Source organism: Rhamphochromis longiceps, linkage group LG17, assembly GCF_057381845.1.
Source record: "Rhamphochromis longiceps isolate RC_006_pf linkage group LG17, R_longiceps_female_GT1.1, whole genome shotgun sequence".
Classification (NCBI taxonomy): domain Eukaryota; kingdom Metazoa; phylum Chordata; class Actinopteri; order Cichliformes; family Cichlidae; genus Rhamphochromis; species Rhamphochromis longiceps.
In genome coordinates this window covers 33,409,220-33,433,506 of record NC_140573.1, presented here as the reverse complement: position 1 = coordinate 33,433,506, position 24,287 = coordinate 33,409,220, and the positions used below count along the sequence as shown (strand labels likewise).

Here is a 24,287-nt window from a genome sequence, read left to right as displayed (position 1 = left end):
ATTGTGCTAACAGCCTTTTTTTTTTCTTTAGAAAAAGAAAACAAAAGAATATGTTTAATGAGTGCAGGCTGTGCAGAACTCAGAGATCACATCACTCCTGTTTTAGCTTTTTGATACTGGAACTTTTAAGGCCTTTCCTCCCAGCTACATCTCTGACACCTTAGTACCATATGCACCACCACCTACCTGGAGCCCCCTGTTTCAAGAGCCCACCTAAAAATCTAAGGGCACACTTTCAATCCAACTTGTATTTGTGCAAAGAAATTAGAAGTATGATACTTTAATAAATAAACAAAACATATAGCAGCTTAATGTCTTTAAAAAATGTAAAGTAAATACTATTATTTTTATTTTTAAGTATAATATCTAGGGGTTTTTGTTTTTGTTTTAGTCAAAGCCACAGGGAGCCACTGGGGATGGGCAAAAAAGCCCATATAAATATTGGCAATCTCTCTCTTTTTTTTTTTTTTTTGGCAAACTGGCTTAAAGACAAAAAAAAGGAAAACAAAAATCGTCATCAAGAGAACTGCAGGCCTCACTCGCCTCAGTTAAGGTCAGAGTTCATGATTCAACAATTAGAAAGAGGCTGGGAAGGAATGGCATCCATGGAAGAGTTCCAAGAATAAAACCACAGAGGCTTGTCCCACATTTGCCAGAAGACACCTGGGTTATGTAGGTTAAATAGGTTAAATAAATAGGTTAAATAAAGTGTTTTGAAGTGATCTGATCAAAATCTGGACTTAAATCACGTTGAGATTCTCTGGAATTACTTCTTCGCAGCGCTGTATCATATCCGCAAACCCAAATGCAGTCACTCCAAACAGTTTATAGCATTTAAAAAGGAAACAGAGCATTATGATAAAAGATTACATTACATATTTACTCCCCTGTCCCTGTATTAGTTGCTGACATTGTTTACTGTAGTTGCTAATAAAAAGTTTCATTAGAGGGGAAAACAACACTGGAGACTTTTTTTTATAGAAAGTTGTGTAACTGATAGAAGATTTTCTCTTAAATTGAATGTGAATTATATCAACAAGTATCTGGTCAAGGCCTGGAGAGCTGAGGTCCATGCGCAGAATTATTAATTATGAAAATGTTGATGGGTACAAACCAGAAGAAAGCTACACAGCGTCAGATAACCAACTTTTATTTGAACACTCTCCTCCTCCTCCCCCGCCCCCCTCCAGCCCCACCCGTTTCACACTCGTACAAGTCACTGCATGAAAACTTTACGCGCACTGAACCAACGCTGTGAACTGAAGCAAGAATGCGCGGAGGCTGTGCCTTGAAATCAAAGTGAGAATCGGCACGCTTGTTGGTTTCCGGGTGTGTAGTTTTGTTTTGTTTTTAACTTTTTGTTTGGGAAGTGATGACACTGGAGCTGTCGGCAGGACTATGAGCGACCACGACATCCTCGAGATGGAGTCCGACATGGAGGATCTGGGGGATATAGAGCTGGGCATGATAGAAGAGGAAGTTGGTGAGAGAACATGGTCTTTTGCAACAGTTGTCTGCATGCTATTCCGGAGCGCGGACTCGGTCTGGGTTTTATCCTCGTGATGCTGTGGGTCCTTATCGAGACAGCTGTCGATATTCTTAGGCCACGTTATCTCCGGGAACTCATCTTTTGCTACTCTGTAGTGGAGAAATTATTACTATTGTAACTCCTTTAAACAAAGTCCCCTTTCTCTTATGTATTCTGCACTCCGGTATAGTTAAGATATTTACTTTTTACTCTATAATATGTAGTCCCAGTATTGCGCAAATACAGTGTTGCTCAAGGATAGATGACGGTGTGCAGTGTTACAGATTGATCAGGAATGGGCATGTGCAGAGAGACAATTGAGCACCAGTGGAGGTGTGGTGCACAATACAGCTTCGGACATCTCCAAGAACCCAAGATTACAAATGACTATAGTTTCTCGGTATTCCTAGATCTACCTTGCTACCACACAGAAACACCTCTCAGCGAGCTTTTGTTGTTCGGATTTTTTCACATTCCTGAATCTGCAAACCGAAACCATAACTCCGCTGCTGAACAGAATGTCTCCTGGGCTCGTCTTCATCTCTGTACCCAGAGTAGATTCTGCTGCAGTGTTTCTATGAAATCTATATCATACCTGTCTCATCTAAAGTGACGCAGGCCTATCGATGACATGTTTTTTCTCTCTCCCTTTGTTCACTGATGTCTTAGATAATAGATCATAAGATAAGATCATAAAATAGATCATGAAGAGCATCTCACTGTAAAGGCACTCTAGTCTAATGGAGGGTTCGTTTCATTACAATCATTTTACAGGACTGTGGTGGTCAGTGCATTCACCAACAAAGTAGTCTTAATGAACGTCAAATGTAAAATGGTCACACTGGCTGTGGTTGAGGTGGTGTCAGTCACTTTGGCTTCTTACCCAGCTTTCTTTTTTATGCTTGAGTAAGCATGATGCTTGATCTCAATACAGGCACAGTTGCTGAAGGTGCACCGGATGTACCCATTTTACGAACGAAGATGAGAAAATCAGGTTTAAGCACTTTTCATGAAAACCAATAATTATTTATTGGTTTTCATGAAAATATACAGCCATATTTGTGTCCTGACTTGCAATAGAGCTGGTGCTCGATTCTTATCTGTTGTGAAACGTCCCCTGAGATCGAGCAGAAAAGCAACTCCTGCCGTTTCGTAAGATACCTTTTTTTTTTAAACCATCTTCGGCCTCGCCTCTGTCAGTGCGCCCCAGGGTGGCTGTGGCTACAATGTAGCTTGCCATCACCAGTGTGTGAATGGGTGGGTGACTGGATGTGTGAAGCGCTTTGGGGTCCTTAGGGACTAGTAAAGCGCTATACAAATACAGGCCATTTACCATTTTTACCATTCAAAATTATTATTATGTACGCCTTAAGGTCACATACCTAGGCACCACAATGCTTCAAAAGCTGTTTTTTTTCTTTTAAGGAATAATCCATTTTCCTCTCATTGTTACATGTGCCTTTTTTTTCTTTTTTGTACATTGATGTGTCGGATGTACTCTAAGGAAGGAAGTAGCCTGCGACTGGGTTAGTGGTTTCTGACAAAATAAAAGATTTCAGTTGCATGCTTTTCAAATGACTCACACTTTCTGAATCAGTTATGGTTGCAGAGGTTCTGTAACAGCGTTTGTGTTCGGAGACTGACGATTTCAGATGAATGTGTGTCTGTCTGAACTGCTTAAAACCCGGGCTGTATGTTATGTCACTGCACTTTGTGGGATGACTGCAGTATAGAAGTCAGACCGTGAGCCTGCTTGAAGACTTTCAAAGGAGAAATTGTTGATTTTAAGAGCGGTGTTTCTTCCTCACGCTCCCTAAGCATGTTACTATGGCCTGTGTTATGAAAACAACATCTGTCTCCAGTTAGTTTTCTTTTCCACTTTATATGGAAACACTGCAAGACTTCCCATATTCGATTTTTAGGTCATCTGTTTTTTTGAAATAAGGGACAAAAGATTTATGAGGCAAATGGGAGAGGCTGCAGTGTTATTTTTATTATGTATTTTCTTGTTTTGACGTAGTCTGTGGTGGGAAAGTATGTATGTTGAGCAGCGGAATTTCTATTTTGTATCAGGGGATTTATAGAACAATTGTGGTGAGTAGGACGTTTTGTGCAAGCAATAAATCAGCGAGAGAGTGTGATGTTAAAGGAAGTGAAAAGCAGTCTGTGGTGCTTCAGTGAGCACTGCAGAGCTAGAGCATTAGCTATAACTCAGTGGAAAACAAAGGTTAAAGAAAAGCGGGTCAGTAGTCCTTAAGAATGCTGTAGACTGGTGGGGAATAAAAAGCTGGAATGGAATAGGGAATGAAGCTCCAGTTGAGTCATTTTGTAGGCAAAACAAACAAGAGTTCACTGATTTAATTGAAAATGAACTTCAGTTGTTTTCTACAGCATCTGAAAAAGTGGTTGGGTGGAGTATGTGAGCTGTTTCTGGGCTCTAAAGTGGGGAATGCCAGAAAAAACGTTCAAGAATAACTGCTCTTTCAGCCTACTGATGCATATTTCCATCAACAATAAGCTCCTATAAGTAGATACCTTCTTAATATAATATATGGGATCTTACCTTTTGCTTTGTTTACCTTAGGTGACTAAACCATTTGTACTGTAGGACCTTAACTCAGTGTAACTATAAGTTACTGTACTGTACTTAACTATACAGAACTGTTATAATCAGTAGTATATGCATAAACATATATGTACACCTATTAGAGAGCATAATTTACCTACTGTAGTTTATGGGCTAAACTGATATTTTAGACACATTTAGTTTAAAGGGCACACATGCTTTTCCTTATTCTCTGGCACATTTTTGCTGTAGTATGAGAGATAGTTACATTAAACATGGCCAAAAGTCTCACAAAATAAGGTCAGATAATGTGCATCCAGTCCTTATGAGTCAAAAGCTTAGGGCACACACTTTTATTCTGTTTTTTATGTTTGTTTAATTCTACTTTAAGGGGAATCCCCTCACTTAGTCATGGCTGTCCCCACCCACCTGTTGGTCAAAGATAACTTAAAGGGACGAGACCCAAAATGGCCTGTTTCAGACACTGGAGTGACAGAGAGTTCGGATATAGAGATATATGAGGACCATTCTGAACTGTAAATCATAAAGCGCTATTCTGCTAAAGTTGTATATGAGCATCAGCCCTTTCATAACAGGTTTATGACCATATGACAACGCTGTAAAAGAACAGCGTTGTAACCGTGCTTTCAGTCCATATCTGTCATTGCCTTCACAGCTGCGCCCTCCCATGATTTTATCTTGTGGAACTCCAATTAAATCAAAATCTCCTCACAGACATATGAACACCCGTGTCTGTTTTTATGTGCATGCCCCAGCAGGCGTACAGACACACTCATCCTCTCTGTTGTGGCTGACAAAGATATGTATTAGGACAAACATGAGATGCAGGTCAAACTGCAACTAAAAGACTAAAAGAGAAATAGTAGCAGCATAAATTCTGTGCTATAAATGCAACAGAAGTCCATACATTCTCTGTACAAATCTTTTCTGGAAAAAAAGCTAGAATATAAAATCTATATAATCTGCTAGTAATGCATCTTCTGCAGTACTTAGTCTGCATCCACTTAATCATGGACATTTGGATGTTTGGCTGGACATGGATAATTTCAGGCTTTCAGTGAATTATCTGGCTGGAATGATTTTACAGCATGCATATTTAATGGCTTTAAAATAAACAAGAACTGGTTACACATGGTGAAAATTACACACATATAACACCCAATTGTTTCAATAATTCAGCCACAGATTTGAGGTAAAGTTAAAGAATTTGGGGCTAGTCCTCCTTTTTCATTGTTCCATCCACTTTTTGTAATGCACCAGTACCGCTGGCAGCATAACAGCCCCCAGAGCGTGTTCAGTGTTCTTGGGTTTGACAGCCTCACCTTTACTCTTCCAAGCACACCTCTTGTCATTGCTGTCATGGCTATACAACTTTTCCCCTTCAGACCATAAAACCTTTCGCCAGGCGTAATCTGGTTTATGTGGGCAGGTGCAAATTTCAGTTGACCTTGCACCTCCTCTCAGTCAACGGCAATGCAAAACAGACTCTACTGTGGTGTTCCAGCAGTTTCCAGTTCAAAGCAGTGTTTAGCCTTGGTTTGTATGTTCTCCTGAAAATCCTAACTAGGGCTGCCACAAACGATTATTTTCATAGTCGACTTGTCACCAATTATTTTTGCGATTAGTCGACTAATCAGATCATGCATCCACTGGACGTACAACGTACAGCTTATTGCACTAGCATGCATCTGCTCTTATATAACTATCATTAGCTTACAGCTTTAAGTGTTTAAGGTATGTGCTAACTAAAAATAAAGACAAGATGATAGTTTATTACATTTTAATGAGTTTAATAAACTCAGCCGTCTGCTCCTTGCTATCTAAAATATAACAGGACACCGGAGTATATTCTCGAGCATCTCACACTTCTGATAATCAGTTGTCTGCTTTGAACAAATAATATACTGAAAAAAGCCAAACAATAACATTAAGTTATGTAACTGACTTATATATGTTTAACCTGAGTAGCGAAAGACGGCCGTGGGTTTGAAAGCGATTTGCTGATGTTGTGCCAAAAACTGATTTCCGGTATTTGCCAAAAACTTGTTGGTGAAACATATTTCAAATATATCCCTCATGAATTATATCAAGTCACCTTGAGCAACAAACAACATTTGGTGGCTCAAGAGTTGGCAGTTCGTCTTGTAATCGGAAGGTTGCCGGTTCGAGCCCCGGCTCCGACAGTCTCAGTCGTTGTGTCCTTGGGCAAGACACTTCACCAGTTGCCTACTGGTGCTGGTCAGAGGGCCCGGTGGCGCCAGTGTCCGGCAGCCTCGCCTCTGTCAGTGCGCCCCAGGGCGGCTGTGGCTACAATGTAGCTTGCCATCACCAGTGTGTGAATGGGTGAATGACTGAATGTAGTGTAAAGCGCTTTGGGGTCCTTAGGGACTAAGTAAAGCACTATACAAATACAGGCCATTTACCATTCCTGTAACAAGGTAGAAGCTGCAATCAGTTTTTGGCAGTGACTTTTATGTATCCTTTATTTATGCAGTTAAAAAAAAATTCTTGTTTACTTTAAAAATGTCTCTTTTAAGAGTAATCTGGCCAAGAGGACAGTTGAAATTGCAACAAATGCAAAAATTGTTTTGTTAAGATATTTTAAGTGGACAAAAGGAAGGTGGTTGATTATAATGTAAGTACAATAACACAGTTACAAAGATACTTGAGAAACAGGTAATTTTTAATTTTATATATAACCCCTTTGTAATACCTGTTCACCGAAGTTTATTTAGCAACATACATAACAATATTACACATAAAAAACACACGGAAACATTGGAAATCACTTTTTGGCACAACACCGGGAGTCCGGTGTTCTCACCGGCTCTAGTGAGCCTTAAGCCCCGGCTAGCTATCAAGCTGGTGAGTAACAAACGCCTCCGAAAACATCGGAGCGCTTTTGAAAATATGTGGTGTCTTGATAAACTGAGCAAATATTTGAAGTTCACACAGCTACATTCTCGCCTGAAAATATGTTAAACGTTTATTTTGTGACCCAGAAAGAATAATAAGAGTAATATTAAAACTAACTAGCTTCCGCCATTGTTGGAAACTGAGCAGCGCTATGAATTCTGGGATAGGTTGGGCCACGAAGTATACACCCGACCTATCCTTCAAATCTGGGGAAATGAAGGGAGCATTTGCACGATCTTGGAATCTGCAATTAATTAGAAATGTCTTTCCAAAGTTGTGACAGTTAGTGACAATGACAGTTTTCCTCCTTAGTGTCAAGACTAGCGAGTTAAACTCAGAGTGCAGGTTTATTGCTGGGAAAATTCTTCATAGAAATAACATCACCAAACAAACTCAAATCACCAATACGGGACTAGACACTAAACTGGGCACTGAAACCTAAAACTAGAAAACCTGAGGAAACAAACCAGAACTAAGAGTGAGGAAATTTACAGGAAAATGAGGGTTGAAAACACAGCAGGAAGTGAGGATTTGGAAACAGGAAGAAACACAGCTGGGACAAATCAGACATAATGAGACGAGGGAACGCAAAACTAGATACCCTGGCATAGGAGACAGACTATCAAAATAAAACAGGAAATACACCATGTACGCACAGACACGGACTCAGAGACACAAGCTTAACACTACGATAATACTGATACGGTACAGAGGGAACATAAGGACAGAGATGACCAGACAGGAGACGTGGGACCAGGACAGGCACAGAGAGACACAGACTTGATACTGAACAGAGGGAACACGGAGTACAGGGACAGGAATGACATGAGACACGACCGACAGGGGAACAAGAGAATAAACATGAGGGCAGAATTAAACCGAAGAACTAGAAATCACAAAGCCAGGAGAACTAAAGATCTAGAAATACAAAACAGAAACCAAACCCCTAATAGTCATGAACCACGATGAAAACAAAAATGAAAAAACTAAATTCAAAACACTGGGTCACTGACCCAGGACTGACACTTAGATTTTCAGAGTTCCTTCAATTTTGTTTTAAGTATTGGTCCAAGATTGCTGACAAAAACAAATTATTTCTGTGCTAGCAAAGAGAAACTACCATTTTGGGGTGGCTGTAGCTCAGGAGGTAGAGGAGGTCATCCACTAATCGGTTGGCGCTTCAGTCTATGTGCAAAATATCCTTGGGCAAGATACTAACCCCAAGTTGCTCAATGATGCATCCATCGGAGTGTGAATGTTAAACAGAAAGCAATTAACCACTGTTAAAAGTGCTTATATGAATGGTGAATCCTCATTCACCCAACCAGTCCATTTACCAGTTCTAGTCAATCACAATCACATAACCTCTGCCAAGTTATTAAAAGATTGAAGCGCATTTATATATTTGAGTTAGGGCTGGGCCATATCATACCATTCACGGTAATACTGGTATAATGTTGGGCAATGATAAGAAAATGAAATATCGCGATAGAATATGGGTAAAACACGCATGCGCAGTGCCTTTGTTTTCATATGCACATGTAGGAAAAAGCGTGCCGGCGACGGGAAATGAGAAGAGTGAAAGCGGATCACTGAATGAAACGGATGAACCAGAACTGGTTTGTAAAAATGCTGCAACTTTAGTGGTGTGGAACTGGTTTATCTTTCGTCCATCAGATACACAACAAAGCACTATTTTTGGTAGCGCATGCTAGCGGGCCGTCGTTATTACCGTGTTTTTTGGAAAATACGACACACTTAAAATACATCCTTTGATTTTTTCTTAAAATCGACAGTGCCCCTTATAATCCCGTGTGCCTTATGTATGAATTCTGGTTGTGTTTACTGACCTCGAAACGATTTTATGTGGTACACAGCGCTCGAAAATCTGTCAGACGTTTTAGTACGACTTTGCTAAGCTACGAAGCCGCACCGCTTGATGGATTGTCGGAGCATTACGGCTATCGTAGGCAGGAGCCTCTCGGAGTGATACGTACTGTGCTTCAACATAATATTACCATATTGTGTGTGTATAACCTCTTTCTAAGTTTTGTGGATCTTATACATGGTTATGCTGAGGATATGTCGGCCAATTTCCACTGGAAATGCATTTTGGTTAAACTGACAGCAAGGAATTTGCACTGTTACATTTTTATATAACTTTAATGCACATAAAAAACAGCTGCTTGTTTAAGTGAAAATACATTGATGGGTTTTTTCCACTAATAAAGTTGTGGAGTTGTAAAGTATTTTGTCTAGTGTCAATTATATTGTCAGTTATATCGTTATCGCAAATTTTCAAATGTATATCGTGATAAATATTTTTGGCCATATTGCCCTGCTCTAATTTGAGTATCTGAATATTTGAGTCTGTATATATAATTTTTACTCTGTGAGAAAATCCAAAAGAAACTCAAACTTGTGCACCACACTCTTGTTTTTAAAGATGAATGCTGTATCATCATTCCACTCTGGAGAAAGAACAAGCCAAAGAAATCATTAAAAGCCCCAAATTCCCTGATATTCATGCCCATGATAAGTTTATGCAAACCTCTGTCCAAAACTGCATGTCTGTTCTTTGTTCATTGTTGCATTTGCATTCCTATTTATATATGCAATCTTCTTCTTCTTTCTTTTTTTTTTTTTTTTGCAGTATACCCAGAGGAGTTTTTACCAACTTATCACTCTATCAAAGAAGGAGGAAACGTAATTAAAGCACAAGAGGTGAGTCAACAGACAATGAAGTAACATTAAACCCCTAACATAATATTATGAGCTTTACTGAAACTTAGTGGGTCGGACTGTGTGGTGAGAGAGGGGGAGGGAGAGGAGAGCAGGGCGTTACAGTGTTTGTTGACCTACGTTACACGTTGAATAGGCAGGTCCAGGTCAGCGTTAACATTGTTTCTGCTGCAACTGTCTCCAAGCTGGACATTTACTTGTGATTATGTTCAACAAGTATGACGTTATGGAGGAAGAGGAGTATGAGTTTCATCCTGTAGATTTACCCAGTGAGCCTTGTTTTTCCCCTCAGGTAGGGTTTAATGACAAACCAGACTCCCTGTTCTTCAATGATGGTGTTAGGAGGATTGACTTTGTCCTGGCGTATGAAGATGAGGACAAAAAGGAATATGAGAAGAGGCATGTGTTCCAGAGACGCAAGGTAAGCTTGTTTTTCTTTTAACCTTATTGAGCATTTTAGTAAAACGCACCATGCCATTAAATCCAAAGGTACTGGATGTACTGCAAACGGTGCGAAGTGGAGTAAATAGTGCATAGCAGAGAGATGACATTATAGTAATAAAAAGCTTAATTTGCATAGTTCTTTGTAAAACACGGTGGTTTCTGGTATGTATGTGGGAGCCTGGATATACGGGTCTTTATATCTCATTAGTAAAATGATAAAATCAATTTTAAATTTCACTGGAAGCTGGTGAAGGGAAGCAAGAATCGAGGTGACGTGTGAGTGCGGGCAAGCCTAGCTGTTATGTCATTGTGATTACTGACCTTCAAGAAGCTGTCCGGGTGAAAAAGAATTGCAATGGAGGACATTTAAAGATATCCAACTGTTAATGGTAATGTTAAGGTTGTCATCGTCAACATAGTAACATATGAGATGCCTTTAAAGCTCTTAAGTAGATGGCCAGGAGAGTAGCAGATAGTTGGAGAGTTGGACCAAAGCGCTTCTAGTGAGAATATTTAGCTATTAATGATTTTTAGCTATCAGAATATAATGAAAACCATTTAAGAAAAGTGATGCCAACCTAGTTCAACAACCTGTCATATAAGACCGGTGTGATCAGTGGTGTTAAAGGCTCGGGGACTGCAAACAGCCTGCTATGCCAGCATTCAGAATCCATGGAGAGTAGTTATGATGTTAGACTTAGAGTGTTAGTATTGACATTTGATCTCTGAGCGTCTATTCTTTTCACCAGTGACTCTCTGGTTCGATTCCCAATGGGTTTTATCTGAATGCCTTCGTTTTAACTTTAAGATCTGACTGCATTTTATGTGTCCTAATGAGTTATATAACAACATTCTTCTAATAGAATAATCTAACATCATAACGTATACACAGAGTGCATGCAGGCGAATGTATATAGCCAAAATTTTCTCAGTGTTTGATTTATTACTCATACAAATGGCAGAGTCTGTTTCTTATTTGTAAATGGAGTTTTTGTTTGCACTTGGATTAGTCTGTCAGTCTGTGGCTTCACATTATTCCCCTCTGTCTGTAAATATTATTTATCCAGGATATGAAGCATTAGATTCTGACTGTGAGGTGCTCCTGGCTATATTCCTTGAGAGAGCTAATGAAGAGCATCATTTTTTCAATTAGATGCTCAAAGTTCATCATCAGAACAGATCTGTTTGGCCATGAGTAATTTTTAATTTATGTTTTTAGATTTTGTGGTGCAAAAATGTTAAACCGCCACAAAACAAAGTCAGTTGGTTTGTAACTGAAGAGAAGGAAAAATAGAAAGAAAGAAGACCAACTCTTCCTGGTCTGGTTTCTGTTACCGTATTAGTATTAGACTGAAGGATGAACTGGCATATCCAGGCTTGTTTGTCCTCTTTCACAACAGGTTTACAGTCAGGTTTGTATATAATATAATGCTTGGAAATGAATATGTTGTTGTTAGAAAAGAAGTGCCACATGTTTTCCACTTGATTGAGATGAGAGCTGTGAATAAATACAGGCAGTGGGTGTAGACAGCTGCAACCCAGCTCCAAGTCCGTAAAAGCCGATCAGCCAGTTTTACTGAGTTCCTTGGAAAAGATTTGCCTATAAAGTTACTGGAAGTATCACAGTCCTGGGCTTTGGACTCAGTTTGCGGACTAGAGATTTCCTCTCTATTCGTTAATGTTACGTTTGTTTCTTAGTTTGACTGTTCATTCTTGATTGACTCGTTCCTGAATATCTTGAGTTCTGTGTTTCCGTTAATGCTGATTTCAGTTACTATTCTGCTTTAGGTTGTTTGGTTTGGTCTCGAGGGTTTTTTTTTAGCCTTTCCTTTCTGTGTCAGGTTCAGATGTCAGGGTCATTGTCTCTGTGTTTAGTTGCTTCCTCTTTCCTTTTGATAGTCTTGCCACTTGCACTTTATGTTTAGTTCTACTTCCCTTGTTTCCACTTGCTACATTACTCCTTGCATTTATTGTCTCCCTTTAACATTTGTCTAGTCATCCCTTTAGCTCTGTAGCAGCTTACTGGGAGCTTTCCTGTTTGGAATCTGTAGCATATCTTGATATCTTCCCTATTTTGATCCCTTGTTTAGCACATGACAGGAAATGAAATTTCCTAAGTCTGTTAGAACTGAGGAAACATTATATTCATAAGAAATCCAGCAAGCGGAGAGTCTCTAAAAGTCACTCGATTAACTTTGTTGTTCCAGAGCATAACTTTGGTCAAACACAGGTTGCTTAACTTTATTCTGCTCTGACTGCTGGGAAGGTGTGGTTCTTTGACATGCTGTTGGTTAAATGGAATTATTATGATTGTCTATATACATCGCATGCAATTGTGGTATTTCCTGTTTCTCAATGAGTAATCTTTCTGCTAACAAAGTTAGCAGTAATAAAGACTGAAGCTATTTTTAGCTTTGCTTCATTAACAGTTCCTTGAAAGTGTCCATGAGGTGCTGAATGTGACAATTTAGCGATACCAAATTATTCACCAAATGAATACACCGAAGACAGAGCGCAGTTCCTGCACCAGGAGAGCAACATGATGCAGTATTACAGTATTATATCGAGTTTTTAGTACATCTTTTTGAATAATAAATACATAAATCAGTCAACTAAAGGGGCCATGAAAGTATCTGCTGTATCCAGCGATTAATTTGCATTTGATATTTATTTTTTTATTGTCTTATTCTTTAGAGACGGCGAGAATACTTTGAGGCCAGCCTGATGAAGATGGGCATGGAGTTGGAGGCCACACAGTCTGTAAGTGGATGTCCTTGCCTGGAGGTTACTGTTTCTGTCCCCGTATCTCTTACTTTAACTGAATTCTCTCTTTGTTTGCAGGTTTTAGATGAAAAACTCATGTTTTTGAAAGTTCACATGCCATGGGATGTGCTGTGCACCTATGCCGAGGTCCTGCATATCAAGCTTCCCATACAGCCCAACGACATGCCGGCCCGCCCCTCCCCGTTGCGCTTTTTCTCCTGCATCACCAAGCACTTCTATCCCGATGAGAAACTGATCAGTAAGGAGTCAGAGTTCTTCACCGCCCCCTTTGAGAAGGATCGACAAGATCTCTTCTGTATCAAGGACAAAGATCTCTTCTTCACTCCATCGATGAGGAGCAGGATGGTAGGTTGTTCCATGTAGCTGCCATAAGTTCAGGCTGCCTGCAACTCTCCCTACACATAAATATGTCAATGGATTTATGGATTTCATGTTAAAATCACTAAAGTCAGGGTTCACAGACAACCTTAAAATGCCTTCATTTTAAAGGAACTTGATTTGAAATAATAGTCATCTTAAAACTTAACTTAACTTTTTCCATGAATTTGTGGTTTAAGTCTTATGTACAACATATTACGTATACTTTCACAAATCGCACATTAAAATAGTGGAGAAAAAGTTAGCAGGACTGGAAAATACAAGTTTGGACCAAGAACAAAAACTTTTATGCTCCTAGGTGAATGATTTAGTAATGGTTTGCTGTCATAACAATTTATTTTGAAGTGGTATGTAAGGAAACAGGCGTAAGAGACTCTGGAGAGGTGGAGGTATGCACCGGATACATGGGATCAGTAGAGCCAAGACTGAATGCATGTGCGACTGAGAAAGAGACGGGTGGAAATGTTAAAGTTTAAAGAGTGCAGATATTAAATGTACATGGATTTAAATACCTGGGTTCAAGCATCCAAGGCAACAGGCAGTGCACAAGGCAAGTGAAGAAGAGTGTCAGGGGTGATTTGTGATAGAAGCACAGCAGCAAGAGTGAAAAGGAAGATTTACAAGATGATATGATGTATGGTTTGAAGATTATGGCACTTCCAAAAATACAGGGGGTGGAGCTGGAGGTAACAGAGTTAAAGATGTTCAGATTTTCATTGGAGTGACCAGAATGGTCAGGATTAGAAATGAGTATGTCAAATAGACAACAGTTTGAACAGTTTGGAGACAAAACTAGAGAGGAAGGTGGTTTCTGCATTTGGAGGGATAGTGGACACATTGTTCAAAGTTGAAGATGGAGCTGGGAGGCAGGAGGAAAAGAGCAAGACCATAGAGAAGAAGGACATGCAGAGGGTTTGTGTGACAGAGGAGGATGTTGGAGTAGAGGTGGAGGAAGGTGATCTGCTCTGGTTAAACTGAATTTATATTGCACCAAATCACAACAGCAGTTGCCTCAGGGAACTTTATATTGTAAGGTAAAGACCCTACAATAATACAGAGAAACCCCAACAATCAGATGACCTCCTTTGAGCAAGCACTTGACGACAGTGGGAATGAAAAACTCCCTTTTAACAGGAAGAAACCTCCAGGCTCAAGCAGGAGTCGTCATCTGCTGGTTGGGGGTTAGAGGAGGCAAAAAAGACAAAAGACACACACTGTGGAAGAGAGCCAGAGATATACAATAACTAATGATTAAATGCAAAGAGGTCAGAGACGCAGGGTGCTCTGTCGAATCCAGTTTTTTCCCCAACTGCAGTACGGAAAGAACTGCATGCAATTGGACAATTTCCTCATTAGTTTATTTTTCCAAAGTGATGATTCCAAACCTAGAACACTTGAGACACCCATTTAAATAAAATAACAAATATCCGTTGTTAGAAATTATATAATTATCTTATAGTTTTTTATTTGATTTGAAAAAGTCAAGAGCTCCTTTTAGATTGACAGAGATGGTTTTGTCTATGAAGAAAAAAATCAATGTATTATAAAATAGTAGAATGATAACTTTTTGACTCTTTCTCTTTTCTTAGGCGTATTACATCCTGAGCCGAGCCCCCTATGACATACGAGGCAACATAAAGAAGTTTGGCATCACCAAACTGCTGGACAGTGGAGTTTACAAAGCGGCCTATCCCATCCACGATGTAAGCCACAATATTTTCTGCTTTATTTTGCATACTGCGTATTGTCTTGTTTAGCCAAGCTGTACTATGTTATGTTAATGGCTTCACTGCTCGTCATGTCAGTGTCGGTTCAATGTCAAGTCCCAAGAACCAGAGTGTCCCAATGAAAGATACCTGCTCTATGAAGAATGGGCTCATCCCAAAAGCTTCTACAAGATCCAACCGCTGGACCTCATACGGTAAATCTTTTTTCTGTGCATAAAAAATTGTCTTCTCTGTTTGTTCAAGAAAAATTAGTAGTAATTATTAATAACTCTAATTATTTTTATTGACAGGAACTACTACGGGGAGAAGATTGGCATCTACTTTGCCTGGTTGGGTTTCTACACGAGAATGCTCACTTGGGCTGCTGTTGTTGGGATCGGCTGTTTCATCTACGGGTACTATACCCGGGACACCAGCACCTGGAGGTACTACAAACAATTTATTTCTCTTTAATGATTTTAAATGTTTAAAAAAATGCTCTTTAATGGTCTGTCTTGTGTCTTTGAAATGCTGCAGCAAAGAAGTGTGCGACCCTGATATTGGGGGAAAAATAGTCATGTGTCCACAGTGTGACACGTGCCAATACTGGACATTAAACAGCACCTGTAACACTTCGAAAGTGAGTTCTGTTTTATTGTATTTGAATGCATCTTTTCCTGTCTTTAATGTTGCTCAGTATACTTTGCAGCACAGCGCTCACCTCACAGTAGGTAGCACTGTTGCCAGATTTGCATAGTGAAATGTGTGGCTGCTGTTTTACTTTGTGACACAGCTGCAGCTGCCATTGAAATTTTATCTCTTTCTCTCTTTTTTAAGAATCTTTGCATATTTGATAACTTTGGAACGTTAGTGTTTGCAGTTTTCATGTCAGTCTGGGGTAAGTTTGATACAGTTTCTACCAGATTTTATCTTCTGTTATTATCTTTGCTTTTGCATCATCTTTGGTATTATTAATAGAACACCCTATTTATATTGCGCTTCCTTCTCTTATAACTGCCTGGCTTGTTGTTTCCTGTGTTTGTTTCGCTTTGTGCAGTGACTTTGTTCCTAGAGTTCTGGAAGCGCTACCAGGCAGAGCTGGAGTACGAGTGGGACACTGTGGAGTTCCTGGAACAGGAAGAGCCACCTCGCCCAGAATATGAAGCCAAATGTATCTATGAGAGGAAAAACCCCATTACAGGGGTAAATCCCACATACTTTTTCTCCAGCTAATCTCAGCTTGAGTTTTGATTTTCTCCATTTACAATGCATCAGTGAGTTTCACCTCTTCAAATATTGTTGCTGAGGTTCATAATTTCATTTTATTTATGTCTGCTATTTAGGTGAAGGAAAAGGTGCCATACACAGCCTGTGGACGATGTGTCCGTGTGTCGATAGGAATGACAACAGTCATTTTCTGGGTGAGTCATGAATTAAATGTCTTTTTTGTGTCTACTTTTTTTTTTTATACAAAGAAGAAGAAATACACAACAGGAATAGTGAGAACAATATATAAACTCCTTTTAAGGTATACCCTTCTTTTAATTTTATTATTTTACATAACAGCATGGAAAGAAAAACGTCTAATCCTTAGGAGGCCTTAAAATGATTATTATTTATTTAACAGAAAGTAAGCCAAACAAAGAAACAGTATTTGAAAAACTATGTACAACCTTATTGTTTCTATAGGAATTAAGAGGTTAAATATATAGCCAGGTGCTGCTAGTCAAATGCACTATTAACTGCTCATTAGCAAGTGAGAGCACTACTATAAAAGTAAAAGCCAAAGAAAAGACAAAAGAGTATGGCTTGTTTGGGAAGGTTGCCTGGAGAAAGTATCTTCTTCCTAAGAAGAACATGGCAGCACAGCTTAGGTTTGCAAAGTTGTATCTGAACAAACCACATGATTTCTGTAACGATCCCTTTTGTAAAGATGAGACTACAGTGGAGCTGTTTGGCTATTATCCACAAGATAATTGTTTGGAGAAAACCAAACACAGCATCTCAACACAAACACCCCATACCAACTGTGAAGCATGGCGGTGGATGGGTGATGGTTTGGGCTTGTTTTGCAACCACAGGACCAAAGAATCAAGGTGTCACAATGTCCCAGACCTCATTGAAATGCGGTGGTGGGAGTTGAACAGAACTGTAAACAAGCAAATGTCCACATATCTCAATGAAATGAAGCAATGTTGTAAAGAAGAGCAGGCCAAAATTCTTCCACAGTGCTGTGAGACACTAATAAAGTCACAAAGAAAAAAATTAATTATTGTAGTGAAAGTTTGTTCTACAAGCCAATTAATTTTGTTCTGATATTCAATTCAATTCAATTTTATTTATATAGCACCAAATCACAACAACAGTCGCCTCAAGACGCTTTATATTGTACAGTAGATCGTACAATAATAGATTCAGAGAAAACCCAACAATCATATGACCCCCTATGACCAAGCACTTTGGCGACAGTGGGAAGGAAAAACTTTTAACAGGAAGAAACCTCCGGCAGAACCAGGCTCAGGGAGGGGCGGGGCCATCTGCTGCGACTGGTTGGGGTGAGAGAAGGAAAACAGGATAAAGACATGCTGTGGAAGAGAGACAGAGATTAATAACAGATATGATTCAATGCAGAGAGGTCTGTTAATACATAGTGAGTGAGAAAGGTGACTGGAAAGGAAAAACTCAATGCATCATTGGAATCCCCGGCAGCCTATGTCTATTGCAGCATAACTAAGGGAGGATTCAGGGTCACCTGGTCCAGCCCCAACTATATGCTTTAGCAAAGAGGAAAGTTTTAAGCCTAATATTAAAGGTAGAGATAGTGTCTGTCTCCCGAATCCAAACTAGAAGCTGCTTCCACAGAAGAGGGGCCTGAAAACTGAAGGCTCTGCCTCCCATTCTACTTTTAAATACTCTAGGAACAACAAATAAGCCTGCAGTGTGAGAGTGAAGTGCTCTAATAGGGTGATATGGTACTACAAGGTCATTAAGATAAGATGGGGCCTGATTATTTAACACCTTGTATGTGAGGAGCAGGATTTTGAATTCAATTCTGGATTTAACAGGAAGCCAATGAAGGGAAGCCAAAACAGGAGAAATCTGCTCTCTCTTTCTAGTCCCTGTCAGGACTCTTGCTGCAGCAAGATATGTACGGAACTATTTCACTTACTACTTCCTTTTTACAATAATTATATACTATTATTTATATATTATGATTTCAGTTCACAAAAAAACAAATTTTGCTTTAAAATAAAATGTCCATTTTAACCAATGTAATATTGAGCAGGAAGTATTGATCTATAAAAGTAGCTAGGGTACATGGAACAGTTTCCTCTTTGACTCCACATGTTTTCAAGCATCCTGCTATTCCAGCTGTCTTTCCCCACATCTCTTGACTGTCAGAAAGAATTTGTAATAATTTTGTTTTGTTTTGTTTTGTTTTGTTTTGTTTTGTTTTATTTATTTATTTATTTATTTATTTATTTATTTATTTATTTATTTATTTATTTATTTATTTTACTGATTTTGTCCTTTAGATAATGTTGATCCTGGCATCTGTTGTGGCCATCACTGTATACCGCCTGGCTGTCTTCTTTACGTTTTCTCGTGAACTGAGGAATACAAACTTGACAATTGCTGAGCCAATAAAGGAGTATGTGACACCTCAGATGGCCACTTCTGTCACAGCATCACTGATTAGCTTTGTTGTAATCATGATCCTCAATATTCTATATGAGCGGGTCGCCATCTGGATCACAGACTTCGGTGAGTTAAACATCCAACTGTACTGTCTTTCCTCAATGGAAAATAACCTAATCCACAGTCTTTTCATATCCGACACAATAACAGAGCTTCCACGAACCAAGACGGACTATGAGAACAGCTTGACTCTGAAGATGTTCCTCTTTCAATTTGTCAACTATTACTCCTCATGTTTCTACATCGCCTTTGCAAAGGGGAAAGCAGTTGGCCATCCAGGAAAGCCTGTTTATCTTTTGGGAAAATACAGAAATGAGGAGGTACTATTAGTCCATAAAGTGTTTACATAGCCAAGTAAATAGCTAGATATCCATGGCTGTCAATGTGTGTCTTTGATTTGCAGTGTGATCCGGGTGGTTGTTTGATTGAGCTGACGACTCAGCTGGCAATCATCATGGGTGGAAAAGCCATCTGGAACAACATCCAGGAGGTCTTGATACCGTAAGGACTCGGAATCTAGGACCTGTTTTTGTTGAGATGAGGTTGAACGCTAACTAGCCATCTTTTAAAAAGCTGTCCTTTTACTGTATACATACATTTGCTTGAAAAGTGAATGGACCCACTTTTTCCTCAACAATTCTACGAACTTTTCAATTAAATCCAGTCCATTTGAGCTGATGTGGTCTATACGTCAACTACATTTTTATCTGTTGCGTATTTTAAGCTTGAACTAAAAAGTCAACCATTTGGACAGCTGCCAAACCTCTAATGAACAGAAAATTGCTAATTGCATGAGCATCTCTTTCAATTTAGACAAAGGGATGTCTTTTCAAAGGTCGTGACTTCACAGAAAGATTTAGCTCAGTAAACACGATATGTCGCTTACAACAGTGTTCAAATCGACTAGATAAATAGGCAACGATACTTACTTACTGTTACTTTACGCCATCTCTTCCATCCTTTCAAGGTGGTTGAAGAATTTAATTTATCGCCACTGCGTCCATGTGACATCGGAGAAAGTGATTCCTCGCTGGGAGCAGGACTACCAGCTTCAACCCAGCTCAAAACTAGGACTGTTCTATGAATACCTTGAGATGGGTGAGATGGCAATACATTATTGGCACTTTGTCTGTTATATTTGCAGCTGCTGTTGTTGATAACAGAACCTGAATATACAGAATAATTGATTATTTTATTAATACCTGGTGCACTGGGAAACCTCTTGTTCCTTACAGCCATCCAATTTGGCTTTGTGACCCTGTTTGTGGCCTCCTTCCCTCTGGCTCCGGCCCTGGCTCTGCTCAACAATATAATAGAAATTCGGGTTGATGCTTGGAAAATCACCACTCAGTTTCGCCGTGATGTGCCAGAGAAGGCACAGCACATAGGAGCCTGGCAGCCCATTCTTCAAGGCATCACTATCCTGGCTGTGGTAACAAATGTAAGCTGATAATTACACCCAAACGCTAGTTTTTTAACTCATTTTACAGGCGATTACAATCTCAGCCCTTCAGTTTAGTTAACTACTATAACTGTACCACAGTTATTATCTGCAGCCCAAAATGACTATATGTTTGTCAAAAATACAAGAAAATGTTGTGCAAAAAGAAAAGTCTCACATTTTAACTTTTACAACCAGTTTTCTGCTTTTTCTGCATTAACTTTGTGCCCTGATGTTTGTCTGTTTCAACAGGCCATGATCATTGCTTTCACGTCGGACATGATCCCACGGCTGGTCTACTACTGGTCTTTCTCAGTGTACCCCTACGGCAATAATACTGAAAACACCATGAAGGGCTACATCAACAGCTCGCTGTCGGTATTCAGTACCAACGATTTTCCCCCAGTTGATGATGAATATATCCACACGCCTCCCAACCTAACCACTTGCAGGTACAAAGACTGAATCATCATTTTCATTTAAAATTAGCTTCCACACTTTCTAGATAGTGCGAGGTGGACTGGGAGGACAAGGGCTTAAACCTTTTGTTTGTTAGTCCATTTGGACATAAGAACATCACACAGCAGATTTGATCAACTCCACTATGAAGGTGCATTATAGGATTTAGATCTGGTAACTGTGGAGGCCATTTAAGTACAGTGAATGTATTGTCATTTTTAGGCTTGAGATTGCTTGAGCTTTGTGACATGGTTAGTTATGATGAGAAAAGACCACAGCAACAATATTTGGGTAAGATGTAACATTTAAATGATGCTCAGTGTCCCAAAAAGATATTTCCCACATCATTACACCACCAGCACCCTAAACTGATTTAAAGGCAGGATGGAGCAATACCTTCATGTTGTTTACGCTCAGTTCTAATCGTACCCTCCAAATGGAGACTCATCAGACCAGGAAATGTTTTTCCAGTCTCGTGAGTTTGTGCACTCTAAAGCAGTCTGACTCGTCACCTCTGACATCAAAGGTGTTTTTTCCCCAGAGACCTCCAGCTCACTGGATATTTTATTTTCTTCACACCATCTTCTAAACTAGCTAGAAATGGATGTGTGGGGAAATCCCAGTAGATCAGCAGTTTCTGATCATCCCATTGGGCACCAAAAACCTTATTACACTCAAAGCCACTTAAATTACCTTTCTTCTCCATCCTGATGTTCACTTTGAACTTCAGCAGGGCGTTTTGATATTGTGTATATGCCTAAATACAGTAAGTTACTGCCAGGTTATTGGCTGATAAGATATTTACCTTAATTAGGAGTTGAAAAATATGTACTTAATGAAGTGGCCAGTGAGCGTATTTGAATGTATGTAACTTGGGGAAAAAAAGGTTCCAATTAAGTGAGTTGACTGTGAGTTTTTATTTAACCTTAGTTAGATCATATATGCATGAACGTGCAGAAACCTATACACGCATATGTGTTTGTTTAAGTGCAAGTAAATAGCAAACAGTCCCTGCAAGTATGTGCAAGACAACCTGATTTAATCACAGTTATAAGATTTACTGAAAAGAAGTTTTATCTGTAGCCTTGAAAAATGCAAGGAGAATGACTAAGCTGAGGGAGGGAGTACAGACTAAGGACAAGAGAGGAATGCAGACCAAAGCTATTTTGGTATTAGGCATGGGGGCAGGGCTTGGTTTCAGCAGGGCAAAGACAGAGTCCAGATCAGAGTCGAGGAATGGACCGAGTAATGCTGGAGGTTGACGAGACGGGCTTTAGTAGCGTGTGAACACAAATGAGCTTCAAAACATTCCAGAAACGACTGAAAAACTGTTGAGCTCGAACCAAAGAGTGGAGAAGGGTGAAGAGCAGCTGTGGCCTGACTTATACTCATATAATCAAGCACAGACAAATTATATTCTGCAGTCATAAAAAAAAGATTAAAGCTGAGAAATACAGAAACAAATGTATGGCAAATCAGTGCGGGTTTGAAGAAAACTACTGAAAACTTTTCTCTTACAGGTATCGAGATTATCGGTTTCCCTCCGGGCACCAAAGACAGTACGAATACAACATGTTCTACTGGCATGTGATCGCTGCCAAAATGGCTTTTATAATTGTTGTGGAGGTGAGTAGAAACTAAATAAATAGAAACCGATCACGTCAGAAAAGGATAATTTAAGAACATGCCAATGGAAGTGTTCACTTCTTTTTTTTTTTTGTGTGTGTGTGTGTTCGCAGCACATTGTTTATTTTACCAAGTTCATCCTGGCCTACATAATCCCCGACGTCCCGTATGCTGTTAAAGAACAAATCAAACGGGAAAAATACCTGACCCAGGTGATCCTCCACGAGACCAACCTGAAGCTGGTGTCCAAACGTTTAAAGGCAACTGAAACTGAAACTGAAAGCTGAGCATTTACAAAAGAAGGACTTGGAGGTGGATGAAAACGGATGGGACACGAAAGCAGAACCTTTTAAGTGTGTCACAAGAAGAGTGTTCTTTTTCTCTGTATTCAATTCAGTTTTATTTATACAGCACCAAATCACAACAACAGTCACCTCAAGGGGCTTTATCTTGTAATGTAGACCCTACAATAATATTATGATTACCAAGTTAATAAAGCATGAACTGTCTGACAGGAAACACCATCCTTGAGGAACTGCAGGACGGCGAACGGAAAAACCAGAAAAACCACTGATGTGTAGTCTTCCCTAACCACTATTTTCTTGCCCTGGACTGCCTTGATGTGTTTGGTGGTGAAAACGCACTTTAAGAGTCTTGTTTTTCTGGTGAAATAAATTTAGCTGACCCTTTAAATATAAAGATAACAGCACAGGTGGAAAAGGCTGCAGCAGAATGCCGAATATGAACTTTTGGCTCAAGAAATGTGAATTGTAATCTTTTTTTTTTAATTACAAAAAACCACAAATCCGTCTTGACGTTAAAGACCAAAACACAAATACTAAAATCAAGAAAAATGTAACATTTAGCACATTGGTGATTTTTTTTTTTTTTTAATTAATTGCCATGCTGTATGTTTTATGCATTGACTTTTGCAACCGGATTTATTCAAAAAGGGGGGAAAGGCAGGTAAGGACGTCAAATCAGTGCTTTCAACTGTGAATCGTTTAGTTTTTTTTCCCTTCTTTCAGCTCTTTCACATATTTTTCTTGGCTGTTACAGAGATGACCTTTCAAGTCATACCAAAGGATACATTAATCTTAAGCATTTTTTTTAGTTATGCTATTCTTTTTGCTTGTTTTGGGTATATCAGACTAGAGCAGTTCTCACTTTAGCATCTCACTCTGTCCACCTTCCTCCACATGGGTGTGCACAGCTTTCGCACACATTTAATAATCACCAATATTGCAAAATGCAGATGTGCAGTGTTGGTATAATGCTTTTGTCACCTCTGTTAAAGAGCTCACAATGTTGCACGGCATAAATGTGCAGGAGATTGTCCCCTTTAAACTTTACATGTGTTTATTTTGTGAGGTGGGGGTTCTAGTAAGGAGAATAATCAACAAGTTTTGTATATAAAAAAATATGTTGAAGTGGGGAAAACATAATATATCCTATGAAAAAACTTTGGTGAATATAAGTCTTGTGTATGACCACTGCACTTCATTTTTTATTCTGAAATGATGGTTCAGGCCTTTTTATGTTATCCCGTGTCAGTCATGAAAGTACCTCTTTTAATCCACTTTGTCCTGAACGTAAGTATAATCACCAGTAACAGTATCATATATCAATATCTTTATTGTCTTGTTGTTTTATACGGTCATTAAATTGTTTTTTATATATATCTATAAAAAGCATATTTCGTGTCTTACGTCATACATTTCATTTAGCCCTCAACTCTGATATGAATACAAGTGTAGTGCTCACATTAGTAAAATTAAACACGGCCATTATACTGAGATGAGGGGGTGCACCTTTAAATCACAACAGAAAGGCAAAAATCAAAGACTCAGCAAAAACTTCTCAGTGATACTTAGCAGAAGCAGCTACCTTAGAACGCCTCACAGCACTGTCTAAATTATCCTTAATTTTAATGGTCACCTGACCAAATAAACTCTAAAACCAGCAGGGATGTCAAAC

The 24,287-nt window shown here is 39.3% G+C and overlaps 1 protein-coding gene across 1 annotated transcript; it reads left to right on the top strand.

Moving 5' to 3' along the window:
* The first annotated feature begins 1,194 nt into the window (after positions 1–1,194).
* Positions 1,195–24,001, top strand: ano6 (anoctamin 6). The gene is made up of 20 exons (XM_085386769.1): positions 1,195–1,483; positions 9,685–9,755; positions 10,066–10,194; positions 12,912–12,977; positions 13,059–13,346; positions 14,969–15,082; positions 15,185–15,300; positions 15,397–15,531; positions 15,623–15,725; positions 15,923–15,983; positions 16,143–16,288; positions 16,429–16,506; positions 18,622–18,850; positions 18,935–19,104; positions 19,188–19,285; positions 19,752–19,882; positions 20,020–20,225; positions 20,478–20,677; positions 22,205–22,310; positions 22,424–24,001. The coding sequence occupies exons 1-20, from the start codon at positions 1,399–1,401 to the stop codon at positions 22,595–22,597; spliced, it is 2,706 nt and encodes a 901-aa protein (XP_085242895.1). The 5' UTR covers positions 1,195–1,398; the 3' UTR covers positions 22,598–24,001.
* The last annotated feature ends 286 nt before the right edge of the window (positions 24,002–24,287 follow it).